Here is a 21,483-nt window from a genome sequence, read left to right on the forward strand (position 1 = left end):
TGAATGGTAATTTATAATCAGTCACAAGAACGTCGAATCTGAATCACTTGAAAAAACACGGGGGTGCTTAACTTTTTTCCAGGTGTATATAACTGACTGCATCATAATATGGACAGAATAATTACTTTTGTCCATTTTTAGATTCTGTTATTAACTGAAGATATCAGAATCCCATCAATGTTCTACTAAAATATTTTTTGCTTAAAAATAAAGTTCAAATTTATTGTAAGATCAGGTTTCTGTAAAAGGTTTGTACAAGTTTTGTTAAATGTGTTTTTTACTTAAAAATAAGTGTTTGTTGAGAACAGTGTTCTTTCTAGGGCTGAAGAAATGTTGCATAGATGTGAACAATGTGCAACAAAAAAATTAGTTGATAGATGAAGATTTCTCTCAAGAATGAAATGTTATTTTTACAAAACAATATTGCTTCATATCTATAAATCATGATAAAGCTCTCCTTGAGTTTTTAAAAATGGACAAAAATGTTTCTAAGTTTACTTATTTGAGTATCTTTACCTTGTTAATAAAATATTCAAATCTAAGTTTGTATTGTTGCTTTCACATACACTAATTGATAGGCATTGTGGTGTGATCATTCCCCTTTATAACAATGAATATTGAAACTTACTGTTTGTAGCAGTTCATTTTTGTCAGTTTGTGAAAATGACTTTAAAAAGTAATTGTGATAATATGAAAGGTGAGGAAGGGAAAGAATGTCTGTTTAAACCAATATATTTATTTAATGAAATTCATATTTATCTATAAAGCTTTTTATAATAAAAATATAAGAAATAAATCATTTTGTTAACATTTAATATCATAAATAATCAACATGTTGTATCAGATACTTTGGTGTTTCATGAACTTATGGAATGAACACAATATTTATTTTTTATCTACTCACTACACACAAATAAAAAAATCTATAGTTTCATGTGAAATCATTTAATGATTGTTGTTGTTGTCTTAGCATGAAGCTACACAATAGGCTAATTGTGCTCTGTTTGTCTAGCACAGGGAATATAACCCTGGAGTTTAACATTTCCAGTTCAGAATCTTTCTGCTGAGTCATTGGGGGACACTTATTTAAAGCATTTAGATGATATGCTCTATATCTGGTTTAAAAAATTCTAAAAGCAAATTCATAGCTCTTTTTTTTAAAAATAAAATGGGAAGTTTATCCATGCAATTATTTTTCTAGTAATGTTGAATTTTGATCCTAAAGAAGAGTTGTGTGATGTTATTTAAAATATTTAAATATCTAAGTAACTTCAACACTTTTGGCTTACCCCACATGTGAAATGTATTTTTAATTCAAGTTAACATCATTTTTCAATTTTAAAAGATTTAAATTTATGAAACAACTTGATTGGATTAAGAGTTATTTGCATTGATTAACTGTGCAAACAAAACTAATTATTGAAATGAGTACAATAAATTTAGAATTTTAGATAAACTTTCTTTTCTCTGTTGATTTTAGTGATAGTTTGCTAAAATATTAATTCATATATTTTGAACTAATTTTTGTGGTCATGTTTTTTTCATAAACATTATGAAAACATTCTATCTTGTGGAATAGTTAGGTTATTTAATTATTTTTTGGATTAGGCTGATGTTCTCTAGTCTTGTTATTTGTATACATGTAGCATATAAACATTTACATTGCTGCATGTTTTGATTTTATGATGGTACATTAAGAAACATCCCTCCAAAAAGTCATATTCTAAGATTTAGTTTTAATCCACATGTTTTCTATAATAGTTACATTGTACTAAAAAAAAAGGCTCGGATGTAATGACCTGAGCAAGATAAGATTACAGTCACCTTGTGGTAAATGTTTGTAATATATATATATATATATATATATATGTGTGTGTGTATGTGATTTTAGTTCTACATATTGTGCATCACTTGTCACAGCTGTGCTCTATTGTAGTTTTATGTTACTTGACACATTTAAAGCAAACTCAGCTTCAACTTGAAACTGAATAGATGAAATACAATGTGATAATCATATCATTATGTTCAGATCAACGTTTGTTTTAAGTTAGATCTCTGTGCAAACTTAACATTACATAGTATGTTAAGAAACTGATATAAAAAGACAGTTATTGTGATATGAGTCTTTGGATTAACCTTGTAGTTTATAATGGGCCAACATCTCTCAGTGTTGCTTTAAACTAGTGTAACGTTCATTTATTGTGCACATTTTACAAACTGATGGCAGTGTGATTATAATATTCTCATTAACAACTTTGATGATTCTATGTTTTCCAATGAAAGAGAAGTAGCACTAGTTGTGTTGTTTGTTAAGGTATTTGGTGACTTAAGATGCTATTGAAAACACTAATGAATGGTTACTATGCTTATAAAATGTAAATCTAATGAAAGTGAGATCATAATATTTTATAATGCAGTGATGTATAGTTTATCACAATAAGTTTCTTGTTACACTTAAACTTCCTTTTGCACATGATTTATTCAACTAAATAATGTTGTAAGTGTTTATTTTTCAATACATCCAACAATCTACATGAGCACATTGTTGATTAAAGCAAATTGTACCTAAAAATGTAAACATTTAATGAAATAATGCACTTATTGTTGATAATTATTTTATCCTATAAAGAAAGTAGGATACATATTGAGGTTGAATACATTATATTAAAATGATTTTTGAGACTCACCACATCATTCCAGTCCTTCACATTACCACATCTGGTGATGCTGTATCTGATTACTGTGCATCTTGACAATAGCCCTGCATTGTAGTTCCTTTGAAAAAGGCTCTTTCCTAAGGCTTTCATGTTCAAAGCACACCCCTTCTTCCTGTATGGTTTCCATAATCCAGTGTACAAGGACGAAGTTTCCCATCTCAAATTTCAGCAGTATAATTGCAGAGTTTGTGACAGTTGAACGTTTATGTCATGGAAGCAAATTTTGTATTTGTGACTTGTGTCACTTTTCAGATTGAGATCCTTGTTGATTATGTTGCAAACTGTTACCTTATACAAGTGAATAGCTTTTGCTACTGGCCTTTGTATTCATGGATTCTCAACTGTTACAAAACATCAAACTTTGCCTATCAGGAGTAGAGTATGATTTGTTGCAGGTCTTCTTTTGAATAGTCCATATTTCCCAAGTTGATCCTTATTCTCTTTCTTTCCAATACTGTTAAGCACAGTATATTTCCCCTTTCTGAAATTTTTAAATTTCTGACCTAACATGTCCTTATGGTTTGAGTGTCTGAATGTTACAGGTTATTATATATACTTCCAAAAAAATGATTGATTTTTGAAAGCATTACACTAACTACATAATGTTCTTTATTGTGTTGCGTACTGATATCAGAGGCACATGGACAGCTTTTGTAACTAGCCTTTGTGATTGTGGATCCTCAATTGTTACAAAACATTGCACTGTGCCTACCATGGATAGGGTATGACTTGTTGCAGGTCTCTTTCTGAATGATCCTGATTTCTCAAGTTAATCCATATTCTTTTACTTTTCAATCTTATTGAATACAATTTTTATTTTGGAAATTCTTATTCTGAAGATATATGTATGATTTACGTATATAAATAGTTTGCATCGGAAAGTGCTGTTACATACACTTCCCAAAACTAAATATTTTTTCGATAGCATAACACTACCTACGTTAACACCAAGTAATCTCAAAATATAGTTCTGATACATGCCATACATATATGGGGTTGGTTGTCACAAGACTTACTAGTTTGCTTATTCAAAATCATTTTAATATAACATATTCAGAATTCTGTCTATATCAGTATCTTTACACCTGTGGGGATCTGAGACTGAAAAATTGTTCTTGTTACTGAGAGGGTTACTAATCTAATTGTGCAAAAGCACATCTTTTTATTGTTTTAAGGAGTAAAATAAATATATGTAGACAACGTATCTGCCAAAAGAAATACCTTTTATGTGCAATTTATATCTAAAACACCATTAGATGTTTGAGCTTGTTTTCCAAGAAAGCATATTAGTACTTTGAATACAATGAAGGTTTCATCATGATCAATTTTAACATGAATTACCTGTTTCAGAAAGAAATGTCGTAATTAATGCCAGGAATTTTGCTAAGTTGCTGTAAATTTGTAATGATGACATTGTTAATTTATGTCATGTAAGCATTTAAGGTTTTCATTTATTCTTGCTGTTTCTTTTAACTGTGCACATTTACATGAACACTCTTTCTTTTTCCAAGCATCATCTTCAAAAGAAACTGTACATTGTTCACAAAAAGCAGAGGAATTAGTTGGGAGCAGTTGACTTCCCAATTTCTTTTTTGTTTTTTTTTAGGGGTATAATACACACATGACATTCACAACAATTAAGTCAGACTTTTTTTGCCCTCCCACATTTTGGTCCAGAATCCCACTTGTGGAATTAAGATTACTTCATACATTTTTAATAGTTATGGTGTAGTTAAATTATCAATGAGTATTATTAATAATAATTATATTAATAAAGTGACATATTTGAATTTCATTTATCAGGTGTGTAATGAGCAGCCTGAACAGTTGGTCTTATTAGGTACAGGACTGAATAACATCCAGAAAACTCAGCTTCAGAAGTGTGCTTCCTTGCTCAAAGGATCATTAGCTTCTAATTTTTCTTCAGACGGTAAGCTTGGATTCAGTTTGTTTAATTTTTTTCAGAGTTACATTTAACTATGAAAAGCAGTCTAAATATTTTGTTATTCAAATCATTTAATATAGTTATTGAAAAACTAGCCACGTCCTGCAAAACATTTGTGCTAGTTTTCATACCTGTCATTTGAATTTTCCTTATTATATCCTTTTCATGCACTGCATTTAAGCTATACTTTCTTGCAGGTATTATGTGTTAGATCAATAAATCCTGGTCTATTTGAAAATATTTTATGAGGGTAGACAAACAAACTCACATGGACATAACTTTATTTAATAAAATTACATGTAAAATAAACAATAAAGCACAGTAATGGTATTTATAATAGTTTATAGAGTATAAAACAGTTATGACAGGGTTTTACAAGTTGAAACAAAAGCTTCCAAAAATGAAGAATAAACCCTGTAGTAAAGAAAAAAGTAGCAAAAAAGTGTTTATAGCAGACTATGAAATTAACTGAAGCTAAATTATTGCAAAGAAAAGTAAATGTCAAGTTGAAATGAAGGCAAACTTAGCTGAATATGCAGAAACATCTGAATGCTTATTAACAAAGTGATAAGCATATGGTTTTGAATGAACTGGGCATGCATATTTTAGACCTAAATAAGTTGAGAAAGCCCATAGCAATTGTATTTATTGTAATGTTAATTTCATTTAGGAAATTACATGCAGGTTAGTGTTATTTGTGTGAAATACTTTGCAAATAAAATAAAGTTGAAATCAAAGCCAGTTGTCATGTCATGACAATGACATAGTGCTATCATGTAGCATGCTCATTGCATTAAAAACTATAGGTTATGAAACAGTTATGAGCATTCAGTGTATGACAAGATTTTAAAAGTTGAAACATAGAAACTTTAAAAAACGAAGAAAGAACCCATAAAGAAAAAAGTAGCTAAAAGGAGTCTTGTTTTTCATTCATAAGTTAAATATTTTTGTAAGATAATTGTTTATAACTCATTATTTTAGTGTAAATAGTAAAGCAATGTTGTCTTATTAAAGCAAAATGTATGAACACAGGTTGTGATAACACAAATACCAAATAACAGTATGTCAAATGTATGAAAACAGTTTGGGATAACACTGTTTAACCCTCCAATGGCACTGTAATAAATTTAGAGGCTTATAATGCCAAAAACCAGATTCTGATACCCATAGTGAATACAGCACAGATGGCCCCTTGTGTAGCTTTGTGCTTAACTACAAACACACACCATGTAAAATTTATGAAAACAAGTTGAGATAATACAAACAAAGTAATAGTAAACAAAATGTAAGAAAACAAACCGTGTTAACACAAATACAAAGTAACAGTAAGCAAAATGTATGAAAACAGGTTGTGATAACCCAAACAGAAAGTAATAACAGGTAAAATATATGAAAAGAGCTTATGACAATTAATACAAACACAAAGTAACTGCAAGCAAAAGGTTTGCAAACAAGTTGTGATAACACAAACATGAAGTAACAGCATGAAAAGTGTATTAAAATAGCTAGTAATGGCAGACAGATTTTCTAAAACAAATATTTCCAGTTTGATTAAGTGTTTTGATACATATAGAGATGGTGATATTTCTTTTGGCTGAAATTAGCATGTTACTTGTTGCTGATTTCATTTGTTAATAAAGGTAAGAATGTGATTTTGAAGACTAACAGTTAAAGTCATTTATTGTATGAGTTGAAAGGATGGTTACAGCAAAATGCAACTATGTTTGACAGATTATACAAGTTTCACATTTGAAGGCATATCATAACATAATTTAAAATGTAGAGTAGTCAGAGGATTTACAATACATAGAGTTTAGATTGTATTGAACCATTAGTTGATTAAACCATGCTATTTGTCAATCCCAACAGTATTTCAAGAAGATAGTCCTATAGTCACATACTGAAGTAGAAATATAAAATGGTCATTGAGGATCAATTTGTTTAATAGTATGAAGTAAAACATTGAAGTAACAAGAAGCTTATGACTTATGCAGCTCAGGAGTACACCATTTGTTTTTTGTTATTAATATACCACACATTAACAAATCAAATGGAGCCTCTTCTAAAAAATGAAATGTAAGCTAACAATAACACACGCCACTGGTCAGCTGTCACATAAGGCATACATATGTTATGATTCTAGCTCCTATGACAGAATGCACACACACACATGTAGTTAGGTTTTACTGATTTGGTTTATGTGTGCACTTTTAGAGATGATTGTGTTACTCAAGTATTAAGAAATCAATAAATAGATTCATGTTTTAATAGTGATTAGGGCATTTCTTATAGTCACGTTTAATAAATCGAAACAAACTGTTTGCATTTATTAGTCCATGTGTAAAGACAAAATTGCTGAAATTGACCCTATATTGGAGTGGTGAAGGTTTGGTAAGTTATAAAGTGTATCATTGGGTTGTAATAGTAGAAGTTTTCTTTCAGAAACTAGACTATATAAAATGTAGGTGTTGTAGTGGAACTTGCACTATTATTTTTCATGTATGTAAATGCATTATGGTTAATATAGTTGAAAGTGTGCTGCTGCTTTCTATTAGAAAGTAAAAATACATAGAATCTAGATGACAGTAAAATAATTTTATTTTCAGTCTCTGTACTGTAGTAATTTTATTAAACTCTAGTATTATATCAGATTTAAATAAATGATACAGCAGATTTGCTTTCTAATGCTATTATCCTGTGTTTTAAATCTATGTCATTAAGGATGCATGATTTTTCTAAGCAGAGTGCTTGTAGCATATGTATATGCATGCTTGTTAATCTTAGTGTACTTTTTGTATGTACACACTTTCTTTTTAAATATAGTTTTAACTTCATTTTCTTATTTCATTTTGTTTCTACAGTTAGTCATATTGTTGTAGCCTGCAACAAAAATGGATATTGCCAACGAACTTTAAAATACCTGCACGGAGTCCTGACTGGGAAGTGGATTGTAACATTTCAGTGTGAGTGAAAAACTTTAAAAAAACAAAGCAAAAAACAATTTGCCTTTTTCACAATAGGTTTAAGACAAAACATTTTCTAATTTATCATGGTGAAATTTGTTGCAAAACCACAAAGCAGCTATAAGATAACCATGTCAGAAGATGAAATACTTTCTTTAAATGTGGCTTAGAATTAGGGATTGTGGAAAATATTTGGTAGGCAGTAGCACTGTTGTTGGCATTTTCCAGTCACCAGTTTAAACATTTCTTTGATTGAACTTGTATCTTATGAAAGAAACCTACTGTGTTTGCTTTTCTTCTGTGTTATGTCAAGTATGAATTATTCTACACTAATGCTGAAAGTGCTCAAGACAGAGCTTGGAAAAGGGAGCCATAGCCAGAGGATGCAAAGCATAGCTCATGGAAAGGTGGATTCTATTTACAAAGTTTTGAATTGTCTCTCAACATGTGTTAGTCACTAAATGTACATGTTGTGATATTATGCAGAAGTTATACCTGGATATCATGAACACATTTAAGTGACATGCACCAAAGATTAAGAATTCTTAGCATGCCCATTAACTAGTTGGTGTATTATATCATTGAGAATTACTTTGAGTCAGGGTGTATTTTGAGGGATGGTACATGGAAAACTGTGACCTTCCTAACTCAGAATAGATTGTCTATATCTAAGGTTTCCACTGCTTTGTCAGATTGCCAGCAGCGTCAGTGATTATTATATACCTTCAGGGGCTGTGGTGGCTCCGTTCCAAGAACTTCTTAACTTGTGGTAACCTTAATCACAGTTGTTCAGTTTGCATCTTCCCCACTATTATCCACCTAACTGTAGGGTTTCTGTCTCCCACAATTCACTGGGATTTGGAACTTAGTTCTAGGGTTATGTGAGTCTGGGGGTAGTGAGAGAGTCGGGCTAGTTCTTCAGAGTTTTTATTCCTGTCAATTGTTGGGCTATGCAGACAAGAGATTGGTGACCAGTCATCCATCTTCCTTGTCTCTATCAATGCCTAGATTCTCCAAGGTTTACAAATTAATCATTTCTCAATTTGTGTTGATTTTTTTTTTTACTGGTGCTGTAAATGTCCAACTTGGTTATGGTTGGCTCCTATCTGCACTTTGCCTCAGCAGTGGAGTCCTACCACTAGCACCGTTTTTGGTGCACAATGGTCTGATACTGCAGTTTTGGGTTTTCCCTTCATACTCATGTAGGCTTCTCATGAGTTATGCCGTATCATACAAGTTTTTTTTTTCTCATTCCATCGTACTGTGCACACACCATTTCACAGATGACTGGTTACTGCTGGTACCATCTCGTTAATTGTTAGACCATCACATCCTCATTCTACTTTTAAATACAACTCAGGCAGGATTCCTTTTCAGGAGTGCAACATCTATTCTTGCTCCAATTCAATATGTCATTAGTCTGGGTTTTTTTGGTTTTTTTTCATGTCATCTCTTGGTTGGACTCAGCTGTCACCCATCCTGCTCAACACTATAGAATAGGATGCCACACTCTAACTCACCTCTCCTTTTCCCACTACATGGATGTTTTTTTCTCTTCTGGGAATGTGGGCATCACTCACATCATTCATGTTTTTGGGACGAGAACACAAGTGATCCTTTTATTGATCTTTAAGCAACCAAGGATCACACACATCTATTTACTTGTTTCCCCAGTTTCCTTAGTCAGGACACTTCTATGATTTGGGTTCTTCTACTGCCACCTTGTCCAGAATTTCATTCTCTTTACAAATGCCTTGCTTCAGGGATGGGGTGCATATACAAACAGTCAGGAATTCCAGAGTCTATGCCTGGACAATGAGGATTCCCTACACAATGTTTTCGTCTTTCTTGCTCTTCAACGGGTAAATCTTCATGATCTGGACTTCTTAAGGGGTAAATCGTCAGGCTTCATTCTGACTATTCCATGGTGGTGTCTTATGTTTCTCATCAAGGAGGTATGTGGTCTAGGGCTCCTTATTTTCAAATTTTGGATCTCCTTTCTCGGGACTAGACTTATCTCACCACCCTTCTGGCTTGCCATGTTCCATGGATGATACCTATGGTAGCAGGTCCATTGTCTCATTCCAAACAGGTTCTCCTAACAGAATAGATGTTGCATCACAACGTTCAGTTAGATTGGCTCTCATTTTGTAACTCTAATTGGTGGGTTGGCCTCTCATTGGATCACCCAACTCCTGGCAATTTGGTCTCCAGTACCTCATTTTTGGGCTTTGGCAATAGATGCTTGGCAGGATGGAATTAACACTCTCAACCCTCTCTCCACTTACTATGTTACCCATGGTATGAAATATGATTTGTTCCAACCCATTGTCAGATCCTGTTGATAGCACCAGATTGGCTGCTACACCCGGGCTTCTGCATCTGTGGTCCCTTTCAATGTGTCCAACTCTTCTACTGCTTTTTAGGCTCTTGCTGTGGATGCAGCCATGATCAGATATGGTGCACCCGGTTAAGCAGAAGCTCGAGCTTCTGGCATAGAGGTTATACTGTATTTCACACGGCATTAGGGTTTAATTTCTAAGGTTGACATGTATCTGTCTCAGTTTCTGCTTAGTCCAAAAGGCACTTTTATCAACAGTAATGAAATACATATTGGCAATGTTGTATTGAGAGGATGTTGTGCCCTTTTTTATCAGTGGTGTAAACCAGAGCTCATTTTCTGACTTGGCTCTTTGACAGAGGTTTTTGCATTTTCCCCAATCAGCATTCTTTACAGCAGCCTTATCAACTACCATTTGATTATTGCAACTGCATATTTTTTTAGTCTCCCAGTACTCTCCAGATTCCACACGTCATTTTGGGTAATTGGTCCCAAAAGACCATTCCAGTTACCTACCAGGTAGATTCAGATTATGTGTTCTTTCTCTACACCTGTTTGTGACCTGACTCTTATATGTCATGTATCCCCTTTACCTGCAGGTTTATTCTTCATGGCTGCTGACCTACGAACATCACCGGTTGGAGTGATTTATGCTGTTTGTCCACAGACCACTTTCTCATTCTCTCTTTATGTCCTTTTCTTCGATTCATCTGCTCACTCTTTCTCTCTAGGTCCCATCAAGTCTTGATCTTGTTCATGTTCAGTGAAGGTCTTAAAGGTTTAGTTGCCTGCTTTTATACCTTTAGATATTCTAGACAACACTTTTTATTGTGGGCTCTTTCTGAAGAAGAGGTATCTTCTGTGAGTCACATCTAATCAGGTTTCTCTTTTCTATGCCCTTAGCAGCCCAGTCAAATTGCCCACTGGAGGTCATTGTGCAGACTGGTATCTGAACCTCCTCCAATACCTTTATCTCACATTTTTTGCCTGATCTGGCAGTCTCTTCATCTGAGGATTTTTGCCTACCCCTGTTGCTTTCTTAATCATTTCTGCTAGATTATCAAGAGGGGTGAGTATTTTTCTTTCTACCTTTCAGGGTCTCTTATCTTGTTTTCACAGGATTCCACTTTGTTGTGAGTGTTGCCCAGACAGGTGTGCTTGTATCAAACCAATTCCACGCTAGCAACTATTATTTCACTATAATTACTACTGGTTGCAACATGCTCTGTAGAAATGATGTGTTCCACAAGACCAGCTAGGAGTTCACCAGATGATATTACCAAACTATGCTGGACTGCCACTCATGGACTATCATGAGTAAAGCTAAACGGTATCCTGCCCATTGCTGATGATCATTGGATTGAATAAATTGGGGTCAGTTGGCCTTTAAAAATTTTAGGGAACTTGGTTCACCTATTGCACTGTTTCCAGAGCACTGTTCCTCAGTACTCCCCATTACGCATTACCTCCCAGATTCTACTAGGGGAGCTAGGGAATCCTTACCACAACTACAAATGAAAGTAGCCTATTTCAAATGTTAAGAAAGAAACTAAGTCATTATTCAATAACATATAGTATTAAAGAAATAAAGCCAATGGTTAATGATTCCAAGTAACAATCAGTTGTTTTAGTTTAAGTAAAATAGTAATTACTATTTTCAAATATATTTGTATATATAAAAAAAAAGGTATGTCAGTCAAAATTATAGATTAGGATTTTAGCATATGTTTACTGTAATTGAATATCTTTCTTTGAATATCTTCATTGTTCTAAATCCTTTGTTTAAACTGACATGAAAGAAAAAATCAGCTAAATTTCCTGGAATAAATGACACTAATTTGAAATTACTAAACAATTTGTTATTTTTTTTATACACCTTTGTCAGTATATGGGCTATGTCACTGTTGTTGTGTAGCACAAGTTTTAATGAATTGAGTGATTGATTTAATAGATAAAAGTATAATTTTGAACACCAATATAATTCTAAAAAAATGTATGAAAAACTCTGAAAGCTATATTTTGTTGAGATACACATTATGTTCTTAGTATCAGTTCCTGCTTAGCAAAATGTTTCTTATAAAGAGGGTTGAATACATTATATTGAAACAATTTGGTAAGTTCACCTGTAGCATAGTTTCCATTACAAAAGGCTCTCTCATAAGGTTGTCATATCCAAAGCATTAATCCACCCTAGAAGATTTTCATAATTCATCTGGTGTATGAGGATGACAATTACCAATTTCTGGTTTCAACAATCTAGTCTTACAGAAATCTTTAGGTGCTACACCTGGTGACTTGACTGGTATGGATGAGCATGAATACCATTCTCTAGTTGCTTAACTTCTTAAGGTTTGCAACAATTGAAAATGCTATATGACTGGAAATCTTATCTTGGTGAACCCGTACCCATTTGCCCTCCTTTTCAGACAGAGATCCTTTTTTTGATTATGTTGCATACTGTTACTTGGGATGGCCTTGTGTACATGGATTCTAATCTGTTAAAAGACACTGCGCTTTGCTTAGCATGGTTGGAGTACAACTTGTTGCAGATCTTTCTGGATGGTCTTCTCCAAGTTGATTCATATTCCTTTGTTTTAAATGGCTGTGAAATTCAAGGGATATTCCCATTTTGAAAATTCTAAATCCTTAATCTCATTGTGTCTTTATGATCTGAGTGTATAAATATTTTGTGTTGGAAAGAGCTGTAATATCCTTTCCAAAACTTTCAGTGACATCACACTACTAAGAAACACCAAACAATATGAATATTTAGTTCTGGTACATGTTATTTCACTGTGACTTTATATCAGCTGTATATGTCACATGACTTACATATTTTAATATTGAAAATCATATTAATATAATGTACTCAACCCTTTCTATGTTTATTCTTATTTTAGTTATATTATTGTATTAAAAGATATAAGCATAGATATCAAAATTAATTCTTTAGTAGGTTCTCTGTGTACTGTTTTCATGTACATAGCATAAATGAAATTAAAATAGACAAATTTATACAGGGGTAGAAGTGTGTTTAGAAGACAAACAAAGAGTTGCTGAAGAAGGGTTTGAAGTACCGGGAACAACAAATCAGCCAAATAGCAATGGTGCCACAAGAGGAAGACTTAACAAACAGAAACAAGTATGTTAAATATGATAGGAAACTCTTGAGTATTTTAAATAACAAGCACTTTTTAATTATGCTTGAGCACATATTGAAGAGCTCTATTTTAGTTGGGCCCATTTTATAGTTTTCATTCCAACTTAAATATTTTCTTCTGAACTATACCTTTCATGTTTTACATCCATATATCTTCAAAAATTATAAAACATGTAACACATTTTAAAAAACTACCTTGAACATCTGTATAATTAAAAGAATAATGTGTGTCAATACAAATTCCAACAGATGTTTAAAAATTGACAATTAGGCTTAAAGATGAATAAGTTTTGTCTGTGAAGCACGTGTTTACATGTTATATAATCTACAGCATTTAGCCTTAATAGTCACTACCACAATTTCATTCATCTTTGATGCTCTACAGCTAACACATTGCACACAAAAAAAATAATTACAGGTTTCAGATAATATGCAAATGTGATTTAGACATATACATGACAGAAATTGATTTTTACACTTCTTGGTACCATAATTTTAAAAATTCACTATTTTATAACTATTATATGTTTCCAACTATCTCAATATAGGTGCTTAAAAATCGACAATTAGGCCTAAGTTTAAATATGCTTCGTATGCAAGGAATGCATTTACCTTTTAGAAGAATAAAATATTACATCATTTCTGTTATTGGACCCATTTAAGCCTAAGGTTGCTGATGCTTAGCTAATACTTTAGGGGAGAGTAAAAAAGAGTTGACACCATTATGGAAGGAAAAATTAGTGAAATAATGACAAACAAAAACAGGTAATTTTTACACTTCACTATTTTATGATGTTGCTTTATCAAGCGTTTGATCTAGAAAAGATCTCAAGATCTTAGTCAAAGATGGTGATTTTTCACAAAAACAAGATGTTTATACAAAAAATGTTGAGTACAGAGATATATTTCATTTCTAGTCACTCCATTTTTTTCACATTACCTTACTTTAAATCTAAACACAAGCTACATATTATGCTTAGTATGTTTTTGTTTCATTAATGTCCAACTACATAATACAACAACAGCATTATGTAAAGGATTTATCTGTTTAAAACATATACCCTTCTCATATATATATTTATTGTATTCAACTTAATAATGCTGAATATGTGATAAAATTCTTTGGGCTTTGACTCATATAGCACAGCACACATTTTGTATGTGGGAGGTCAATGATTCAATCCCATCTATATCCTTTTTTTCTTAGATCTTTTTCCTAAACAGTGTTCCAGTAGTCATATATGAAGCACGAGTTTATCCCTTAGTATCTTATTATTAGCAGACAGTATTTGTTTTCTTACTTTTTGTGTAAAAGAAGCCTGTTTTGACTTCTGTGTTAAAGGAAGCTGCAGTGATATGATATGTTGTCACTAATTTTCTTGAATTCTAAACTTGTTGACAGTTTGGAATTTTTTCTTGCCATGTATGCTAAGGCTTTTTTTAGTACAGATGAGGAATGGGCTTTATTTTTGTGTAAAATGTTATGAGGTTTTTATTTTCTTCTTCAGTGCAATATGTTTGAACCTTGGCTCAAAGTGAAAAACTTACCACACATTGTAGTGTACAAAACCAAATGTGATTGAAGTTTTTGAGCCAGATTTCTAAAACCCTAATGCACTTTTTATTACTGGAATTCAGTAATATTATTGAAAGAAAACAACTGGAAGAGAAGCTATTATTGTCAAGCAGTTGAAAACAAATGACAATTAGAATGATCATTATTTCCAACTTTTTTCAATTTTTTAATGCACTGACTAGGCTTTTAGTTTATATATAGTCAACATTTGGAAAAAAAGTGGGTTTCTTCTTATTGATAAAATATATTATTTAACCTTATATTCAATGAAGTTCCTATGTACAGTATCTGACAAAAATACAGTTGTTACATAAAGCTTATATCTAATTCAGTGTAATTTTTTAATTGTTTTTTAAATTATTTAAGGAAATCTTCATTAAAACATAAACATTTTTATCCAGTTTGGTGTTAATGTAATGTAAATAAAATTTCATATTGTACCAGACATTATGTAGAGGCCATTCAAACATTTGTAGGTTATATCATTATATCTGTAGTATTTTTCTTCTTTAATTATAAACACCTAAAAAAAAATTAGTATCATATATTTGGCTTGATATTTATGAAAGAATGAAGCTGATATTTTTTTTACAACATCCCTCTTTCAGACTTGAAATAATAGATCTGTAGAAATAATATTTTAGACATATTTTCTGTTTGCCTCAAATTTATGGGCAAGTGACCTTTCATTTCCTACCAGAACTCATCAACCAGGCTAGACATGTGACAAACAAAATTTATATAAATTGCTAGAGAATAATAAAACTTAACATTAGTTTTAAACAATGTAAAGTATTAAAGCTATGGAAGCTATTTGGCTAACTCAGGAGATAATGACTTCTATCAGCTTTTGGCTTTTAATACCATAAATATAAATAATTTTATGCATACACTTAATCTTAAATGGAAAAAAAAGATGAGAAGTTTTTCATTATTTGGCTTCAGTTCAGTGATTTAGTTTGTACAGTTAAAACTTTCACATTTACAATAGAGCTTCCCAACCACTTCTACATATAGCATATACTGAACTCATTGGAATAACATGAAGATTTTAATGTGGTTTCAGAACAGAAAAGATACATGAAAAATATATTCTATCTTAAAACTCATCTTCTATTAACTGTGTGGTACATCTGGAATAGAATCAAAACTTATGAAAATTTTCATGGTGTGTATATATTTTATTTTTTATTATGGTGTATCAATTATTCATTTTAGCCTAATCATTTTACAGCTGTATCAATTATTCATTTTAGCCTAATAATTTTACAACTGTAAACAGTGTTCTTTACTGGTATAGAAAATGATTCTATGGATTTATTTTTTATTTTCAGATATTAAAGTTGTTTAAAAACTGTCTTTCTTATTACTTCTGTAATAATTGTTCGTGTATGCATTTATTCTACAAGTTTGAAATTGTCTGTTTATACATTAATTAAAAAGAGAAGTGTTTTAACAGTTTATGAACTAGTTACTATGTATAGTATCTTGACATGAGGAAAAAGATTACATGATATGCAAATAATTATAGTATTAGTTAAAGCAGTGGTAATTCAAGGATAAACGTAACACATAGTTCCTGATGCTTGTAATGGCTAGAGATTTAAGGACCTAATATGTAGAAGGACATCTATAGTGATTTGTAGTAGTAGAATGAAAGAGACAAGACAGTGTGGAGCTGAAGCAAAAAATAATATTTGTTGAAGAAAACAGAAGAATGCCGATCATAGAGAAGGAAAGGACTATTACATTGTGATATGTTAAATTGAAAAATAGAGTAAATTGTATTTAAAGACGGATAACATGATTAGCAATATTATAGATAAAATATTAAAACATGAAAAAATACTCCAGCAGCAAGTATTGGCTCCTTCAGGAGAGAAACAAGTTTATTCTATTTAAAGACAGGGAGGAATATGCCTGAAAAGTACCAAACTGCATTCACAGTTTACCCTTTCTTTCTAGCTGAACAGTTAGAAAGTTGAATCACAAGAATCTAAAAGTAATTGCTCCATGTGACAGTGGTAAAGCTATCCTCTATATACAAAGTAAAGTAGAAAGCAATAGACAGTTTTGTGATTGGACTCTGCTACAGAAAATAACACCTTGTGCTGAATTCAGTACATGACCTCAACCAGACTTGGCATGTTCCAAATTAAAACTTATAAAAGTGTGAAAAGATTTGTAGAAATTTTGTCTCTCTCCCTCTATATATATATAAAGAGCTTGCAAACTATTGATTACATTAATTGTTTATAGCCGATTAAATCAGCACTATAAAACAATAATGAATTAAATATCGCAACACCATTATCGATCTTGATTATCAACTTATTGCATTAACAGATAATGTCTGTGGTAATAGCACCCAAATGCATTGGGGATATCCCATCTATCAGACAATATACAATGTTGATGTCAATCTAGTCAGCCGTGGTGAAAGATCATAAAAAAAACCAAAAAAACATCAATCAAATAAGGGTACAGAGCTGAGTGCTTACACCCACAAGATGTCAGCTTCTACTGCCTTTCACTGTCTATAGACAATGGAGTTGTCCAAATTCCATCTGTCAGGTGTTTGAATGTAATAAGCTGTTGTGAGGAACTCTGGTGATCTCCCTGAAGAACAAATTTATATAAATAAGCAATTTGACAAATGATTTCAAGTTTGACAGCCACTACAGTTTTTACTACACAAATTCGATACCAAACTAAATGACATTTGCCGATTGCCTGTATTCAGTAAGTCTGCATGATAATTGCCTTATGAGGTGCGAGTACATTTGCTTCTATACATGGAAGATTAAAATATGTATTATTTGCATAGTACAGAGCTACATCATCTATCACAAATTTTTCACATAATAGTATAGGAACATTTATAACTATTTACTTTATACACTACAGTTTGTTTTGCCCATTGCTACTTGCAGTATTTACAAAAAGGTTTTGTTTGCCAAAAAAAGTTTTATCATCATGTACTGTTCAGTTTCTTTTTCCAGTAGAGCTGTGCCATTTGTCTTTTTGTGTTTTTGAAAATTAACATATTTTGTAATTGGAAAAAAACATTATCATAAAAATTAGTGTTAATGATAAAATCATAGTGGAAGATCTGTTTTGAAATTTAACATTCCAAGCTCAATTTGTAATGAATGTTTTTCAAATCAAATTTCTTGGAAAAATTATTTTTTAGTTACCATCATTGTTTGTTGGCTGCCACTTCTATTTCCATGGCAACTTTGTTAGCCCGTGTCCTCCAAAAGAAGATTTAATTGCTTTAGTAAAGGAGGGAGGTGGTGTAGTGCTTACACGAGAACCACGACCAGAAGTACTGGAAATGGAGAAACCTACTGTACCTTACCATGCTGCACCATCAAGTGACTTATCTAGTGTTTCCTACTTCATTGTCTCTCAGAATACAACTACTGGCTATCGTTACAACCTCAAAAGTCCACTAATTTGTCATGTCTCATGTTTCTGGTTACTAGATTGCATTGGTGCCTTTGAAATCCTTGGAGTAGATGGAATCATTAAAAACCAATAACTTTAATGTTTTAACTATTTTCAAAACTGAAAACATTAGGTTCTATTTTCTAAATCACCCTAAGGAATGTATTTTTATTTCTAATTCATAAAGTTATTTCTTTTCAGCTGAATATATTTTCAATTATTCCTTTCCATATCATTGATGTTGAAAACGTAAACTACTATACTTCAAAAGTTTTTATTCTAGACCTACTATAACAAAATCTAGTTCAAAATAATTGATACTCTCACCAAAATTTGCAAAGCTGGAACTTAGTATTTGAGATATCAATAGTTAATTCATCTGAGAAAAAAAGAAGAAAAAGTGAACTTTAAAACTATAATCTTGATTTCTATACATCATGGAAAAATAATCTTAGTTGTGTAAATATTCAGAAAAAATATTGGGTATAGTTAAATATATATATATATATATATATATATATATATATATTTATTTTACTGTCATTGCTTTGGTCTACTAACTAACTTTTGTCTATTTTCTTGGAAAATTAAATTGGTAGTATCCATCTCAATATTTGTTGGTATTATACAAACATAGTATTCTTACATGCATTAAAAATATGATTTAATTGTGATCTTGAACTTGAAAACCTAAATTTGTAATAGGATTAAACACTATACAATTTTAGATAAAATAAATAATAGTTAAAAGGTACCCATCAATGTGTGAAAGGTCTCTCAAAATCCTCAATTATTTAGGAAATAAAAAGTATTTTTTAAATTTTAATTCCAAGTTATATATATCATTCTAAATGCACATCACAAAGTTTTTATTATTTCTTTGTGCCAAATATTCATTAAATTGCTAATACATATATCTGTATGTGTCCGTGTCTTGCTCCTGTCTAACAGCATTTCTGGGACCATTTATCTTCCAGCAATGGGTAGTTGGTTTTAAAGCTTCAAACCCACAATATAACATAAGTGTTAGATATTATTTATCTATATATTGATAATACACATTACTAAGGTCAAAAGAAATTCCACACAAATACTTACTGTATTTCATAATTTATAAAATTTTAAAGGGACAAAAAGGAGCTTATTAGCGCATCAAGGATGTCCTTTCCAGCTCCCAACTATAATCACCCCTAACTATTTATGTATTCATCCAATATTTTCTTGAATTCAGTTAAATTTTCTTCCTCCACCAACATTGAAGGCAACTTATTCCAAAAACCAAACACCCTGTTTTAAAAATAATACTGTCTAAACTGCAGACGTCTCCAAGCTGCCAAAATATGAATTGATGGCCCCTTGTCGTATTGTTTTCACTGCTAAACACAAAAACGTTTGATGGACCTTTATTATCAGTACTTTTAAAAATCTTAAACACCTCAATCAAATCCCTTCTGACCCTTCTCCTCTCCAGAGAAAACAAGTCTAGATATTTTAGTCCCGTCATCCTATTTGCTCTTCTCTGAACCTTCTCCGAAAATTCAATGTCCTTCTTGAGGAAGGGAGCCCAAAACTCTACACAGTACTCTAAATGAGGACTTAAAAGTGGTATACACAATGAAACAATATTCCTTGTCTGGTATTCATTATTTCTATAGAGATGCTACCCAAAATCCTATTGGCTATATTGCTAGCTACAAGACACTGTTTAGATGACTTAAGTGATTTTTAGATCACAACACTGAGATCTTTTTCTTCAATCACAGTATTTAATGTATTCCCATTTAAATTGCAACAATAATTTGAATTGTGAAAACCTATATGCATCACCTTACATTTTGGATAGTTAAACATCATCTGCCATGTATTGGCCCAATGCATCAAATGATCTAAATCTCCCTGAAAGTTTGCAGCATCTTTGCTACAGTTAGCTACCACAAAAATCTTGATGTCATCTATATACTTCAAAATTTTGTTAGTCATTCCAGAGTCAATATCATTAACATATATTACGAACAGCAGAGGATCCAGCACAGAGCCCTCAGGCACACCACTTGTAACTGTGATCCAGTCAGATCTAACTCCATTTATTACTATTACTCTCCAGCCAATTTTCTATCCAATTTAATAACATTTAACTCGCACCCACAGATTTAATTTTTGTAACAGGTCTTTTTTGAGGCATTTTATCGAAAATCAAGGTAAACCAAATGCACAGTATTTCCTTCATCAACTCTTGCAGTAACATCCTCAAAGAATGTCAGAAGATTTGTTAAACAAGACTTTCCCTTAGTGAAACTGTGCTGGCTCTTTGATACAATATCACACTGCTTTAAGTAACTCTGCTATTCAAATTTGATGATGAGGAACCCATTTTGAGACTAATAATGGCTGGAGATGGCTCGAATGGGTAATGAAGAAAAACTTTAATATAAGTTTTTCTTCATTACCCATTCAAGCCATCTCCAGCCATTATTTAACTCTGCTATTCATCTTTAACCACACTCTCCAAAAACCTTTCCAACTACTGATGTAAGACTAACTGGCCTATAATTGCCTGGACAATGTTTAACACCTCCTTTAAATATTGGACTAAAATTAGCCAACTTCCAATCTTCTAATACTCTTCCACTACTCATTGACATATACAAAATATTAGCTGGCAGTTCACAAATATAATCTTTAAGTTCCTTGAAAACTCTAGGTTAAAAGTTGCCTGGTCCAGTGGATTTGTAAATTTTGAGGTTTCCCAACTTTTCTTTTACAATTTCAGAACTTAAAATGATATATTTTACATCAATATTTCCCCCATACATTAAGCAATCTGATTGAGACATAATACTTGTATCTTCCTTCACAAAAACAGAAGAGAACATATAATTTAATAAGTTTACCATCTCATAATCTTCCAAGATCAGCTCCCTACTATCATTTTTAAGAGGCCCAATTCCCATCTGGACATTTTGCTTACCCATCATATACTTAAAGAATTCCTTATTGTTTGATTGAACTCTCCTGGCCAATCCTCTTTCATATACAGTTTTTGCCCTTTTAACTTCCTTTTTAACCAGCTTTTTGATTTCCTATAGTTCTTATTATTTCCATTGAGTTTAAATTTCTTTAATTTATTATGTTTATACCCAATATGATCTCTTAAACCTTTACTCAACCATACAAGCTTGTTCTGCTCCATTGCCTCTTTTTTTTTTTCTGTAGGGAATATGTATGTTCTATATGCATATTGATTTTTTCCTAAATGCTTCCCACATCTGTTCAAAAAGCCCTCCCAGCTCTTTACTCTAATCTACAGAAGCCAGATCATGTCTCATTCCAT

The 21,483-nt window shown here is 31.9% G+C and overlaps 1 protein-coding gene across 3 annotated transcripts in view; it reads left to right on the forward strand.

Moving 5' to 3' along the window:
* Positions 1–18,979, forward strand: part of LOC106458526 (BRCA1-associated RING domain protein 1-like) — an 82,754-nt gene extending 63,775 nt beyond the window's left edge. For all 3 annotated transcript variants that reach the window (XM_022384769.1, XM_022384767.1, XM_022384768.1), the window contains 4 exons: positions 4,521–4,647; positions 7,524–7,625; positions 12,987–13,108; positions 17,896–18,979. In XM_022384769.1, the coding sequence (XP_022240477.1) occupies positions 4,521–4,647; positions 7,524–7,625; positions 12,987–13,108; positions 17,896–18,246 (702 nt within the window). In that variant the 3' untranslated portion in view covers positions 18,247–18,979. The remainder of the gene's footprint in view (positions 1–4,520; positions 4,648–7,523; positions 7,626–12,986; positions 13,109–17,895) is intronic.
* The last annotated feature ends 2,504 nt before the right edge of the window (positions 18,980–21,483 follow it).

The sequence above is a fragment of the Limulus polyphemus genome, unplaced genomic scaffold, assembly GCF_000517525.1.
Source record: "Limulus polyphemus unplaced genomic scaffold, Limulus_polyphemus-2.1.2 Scaffold480, whole genome shotgun sequence".
Lineage (NCBI taxonomy): Eukaryota > Metazoa > Arthropoda > Merostomata > Xiphosura > Limulidae > Limulus > Limulus polyphemus.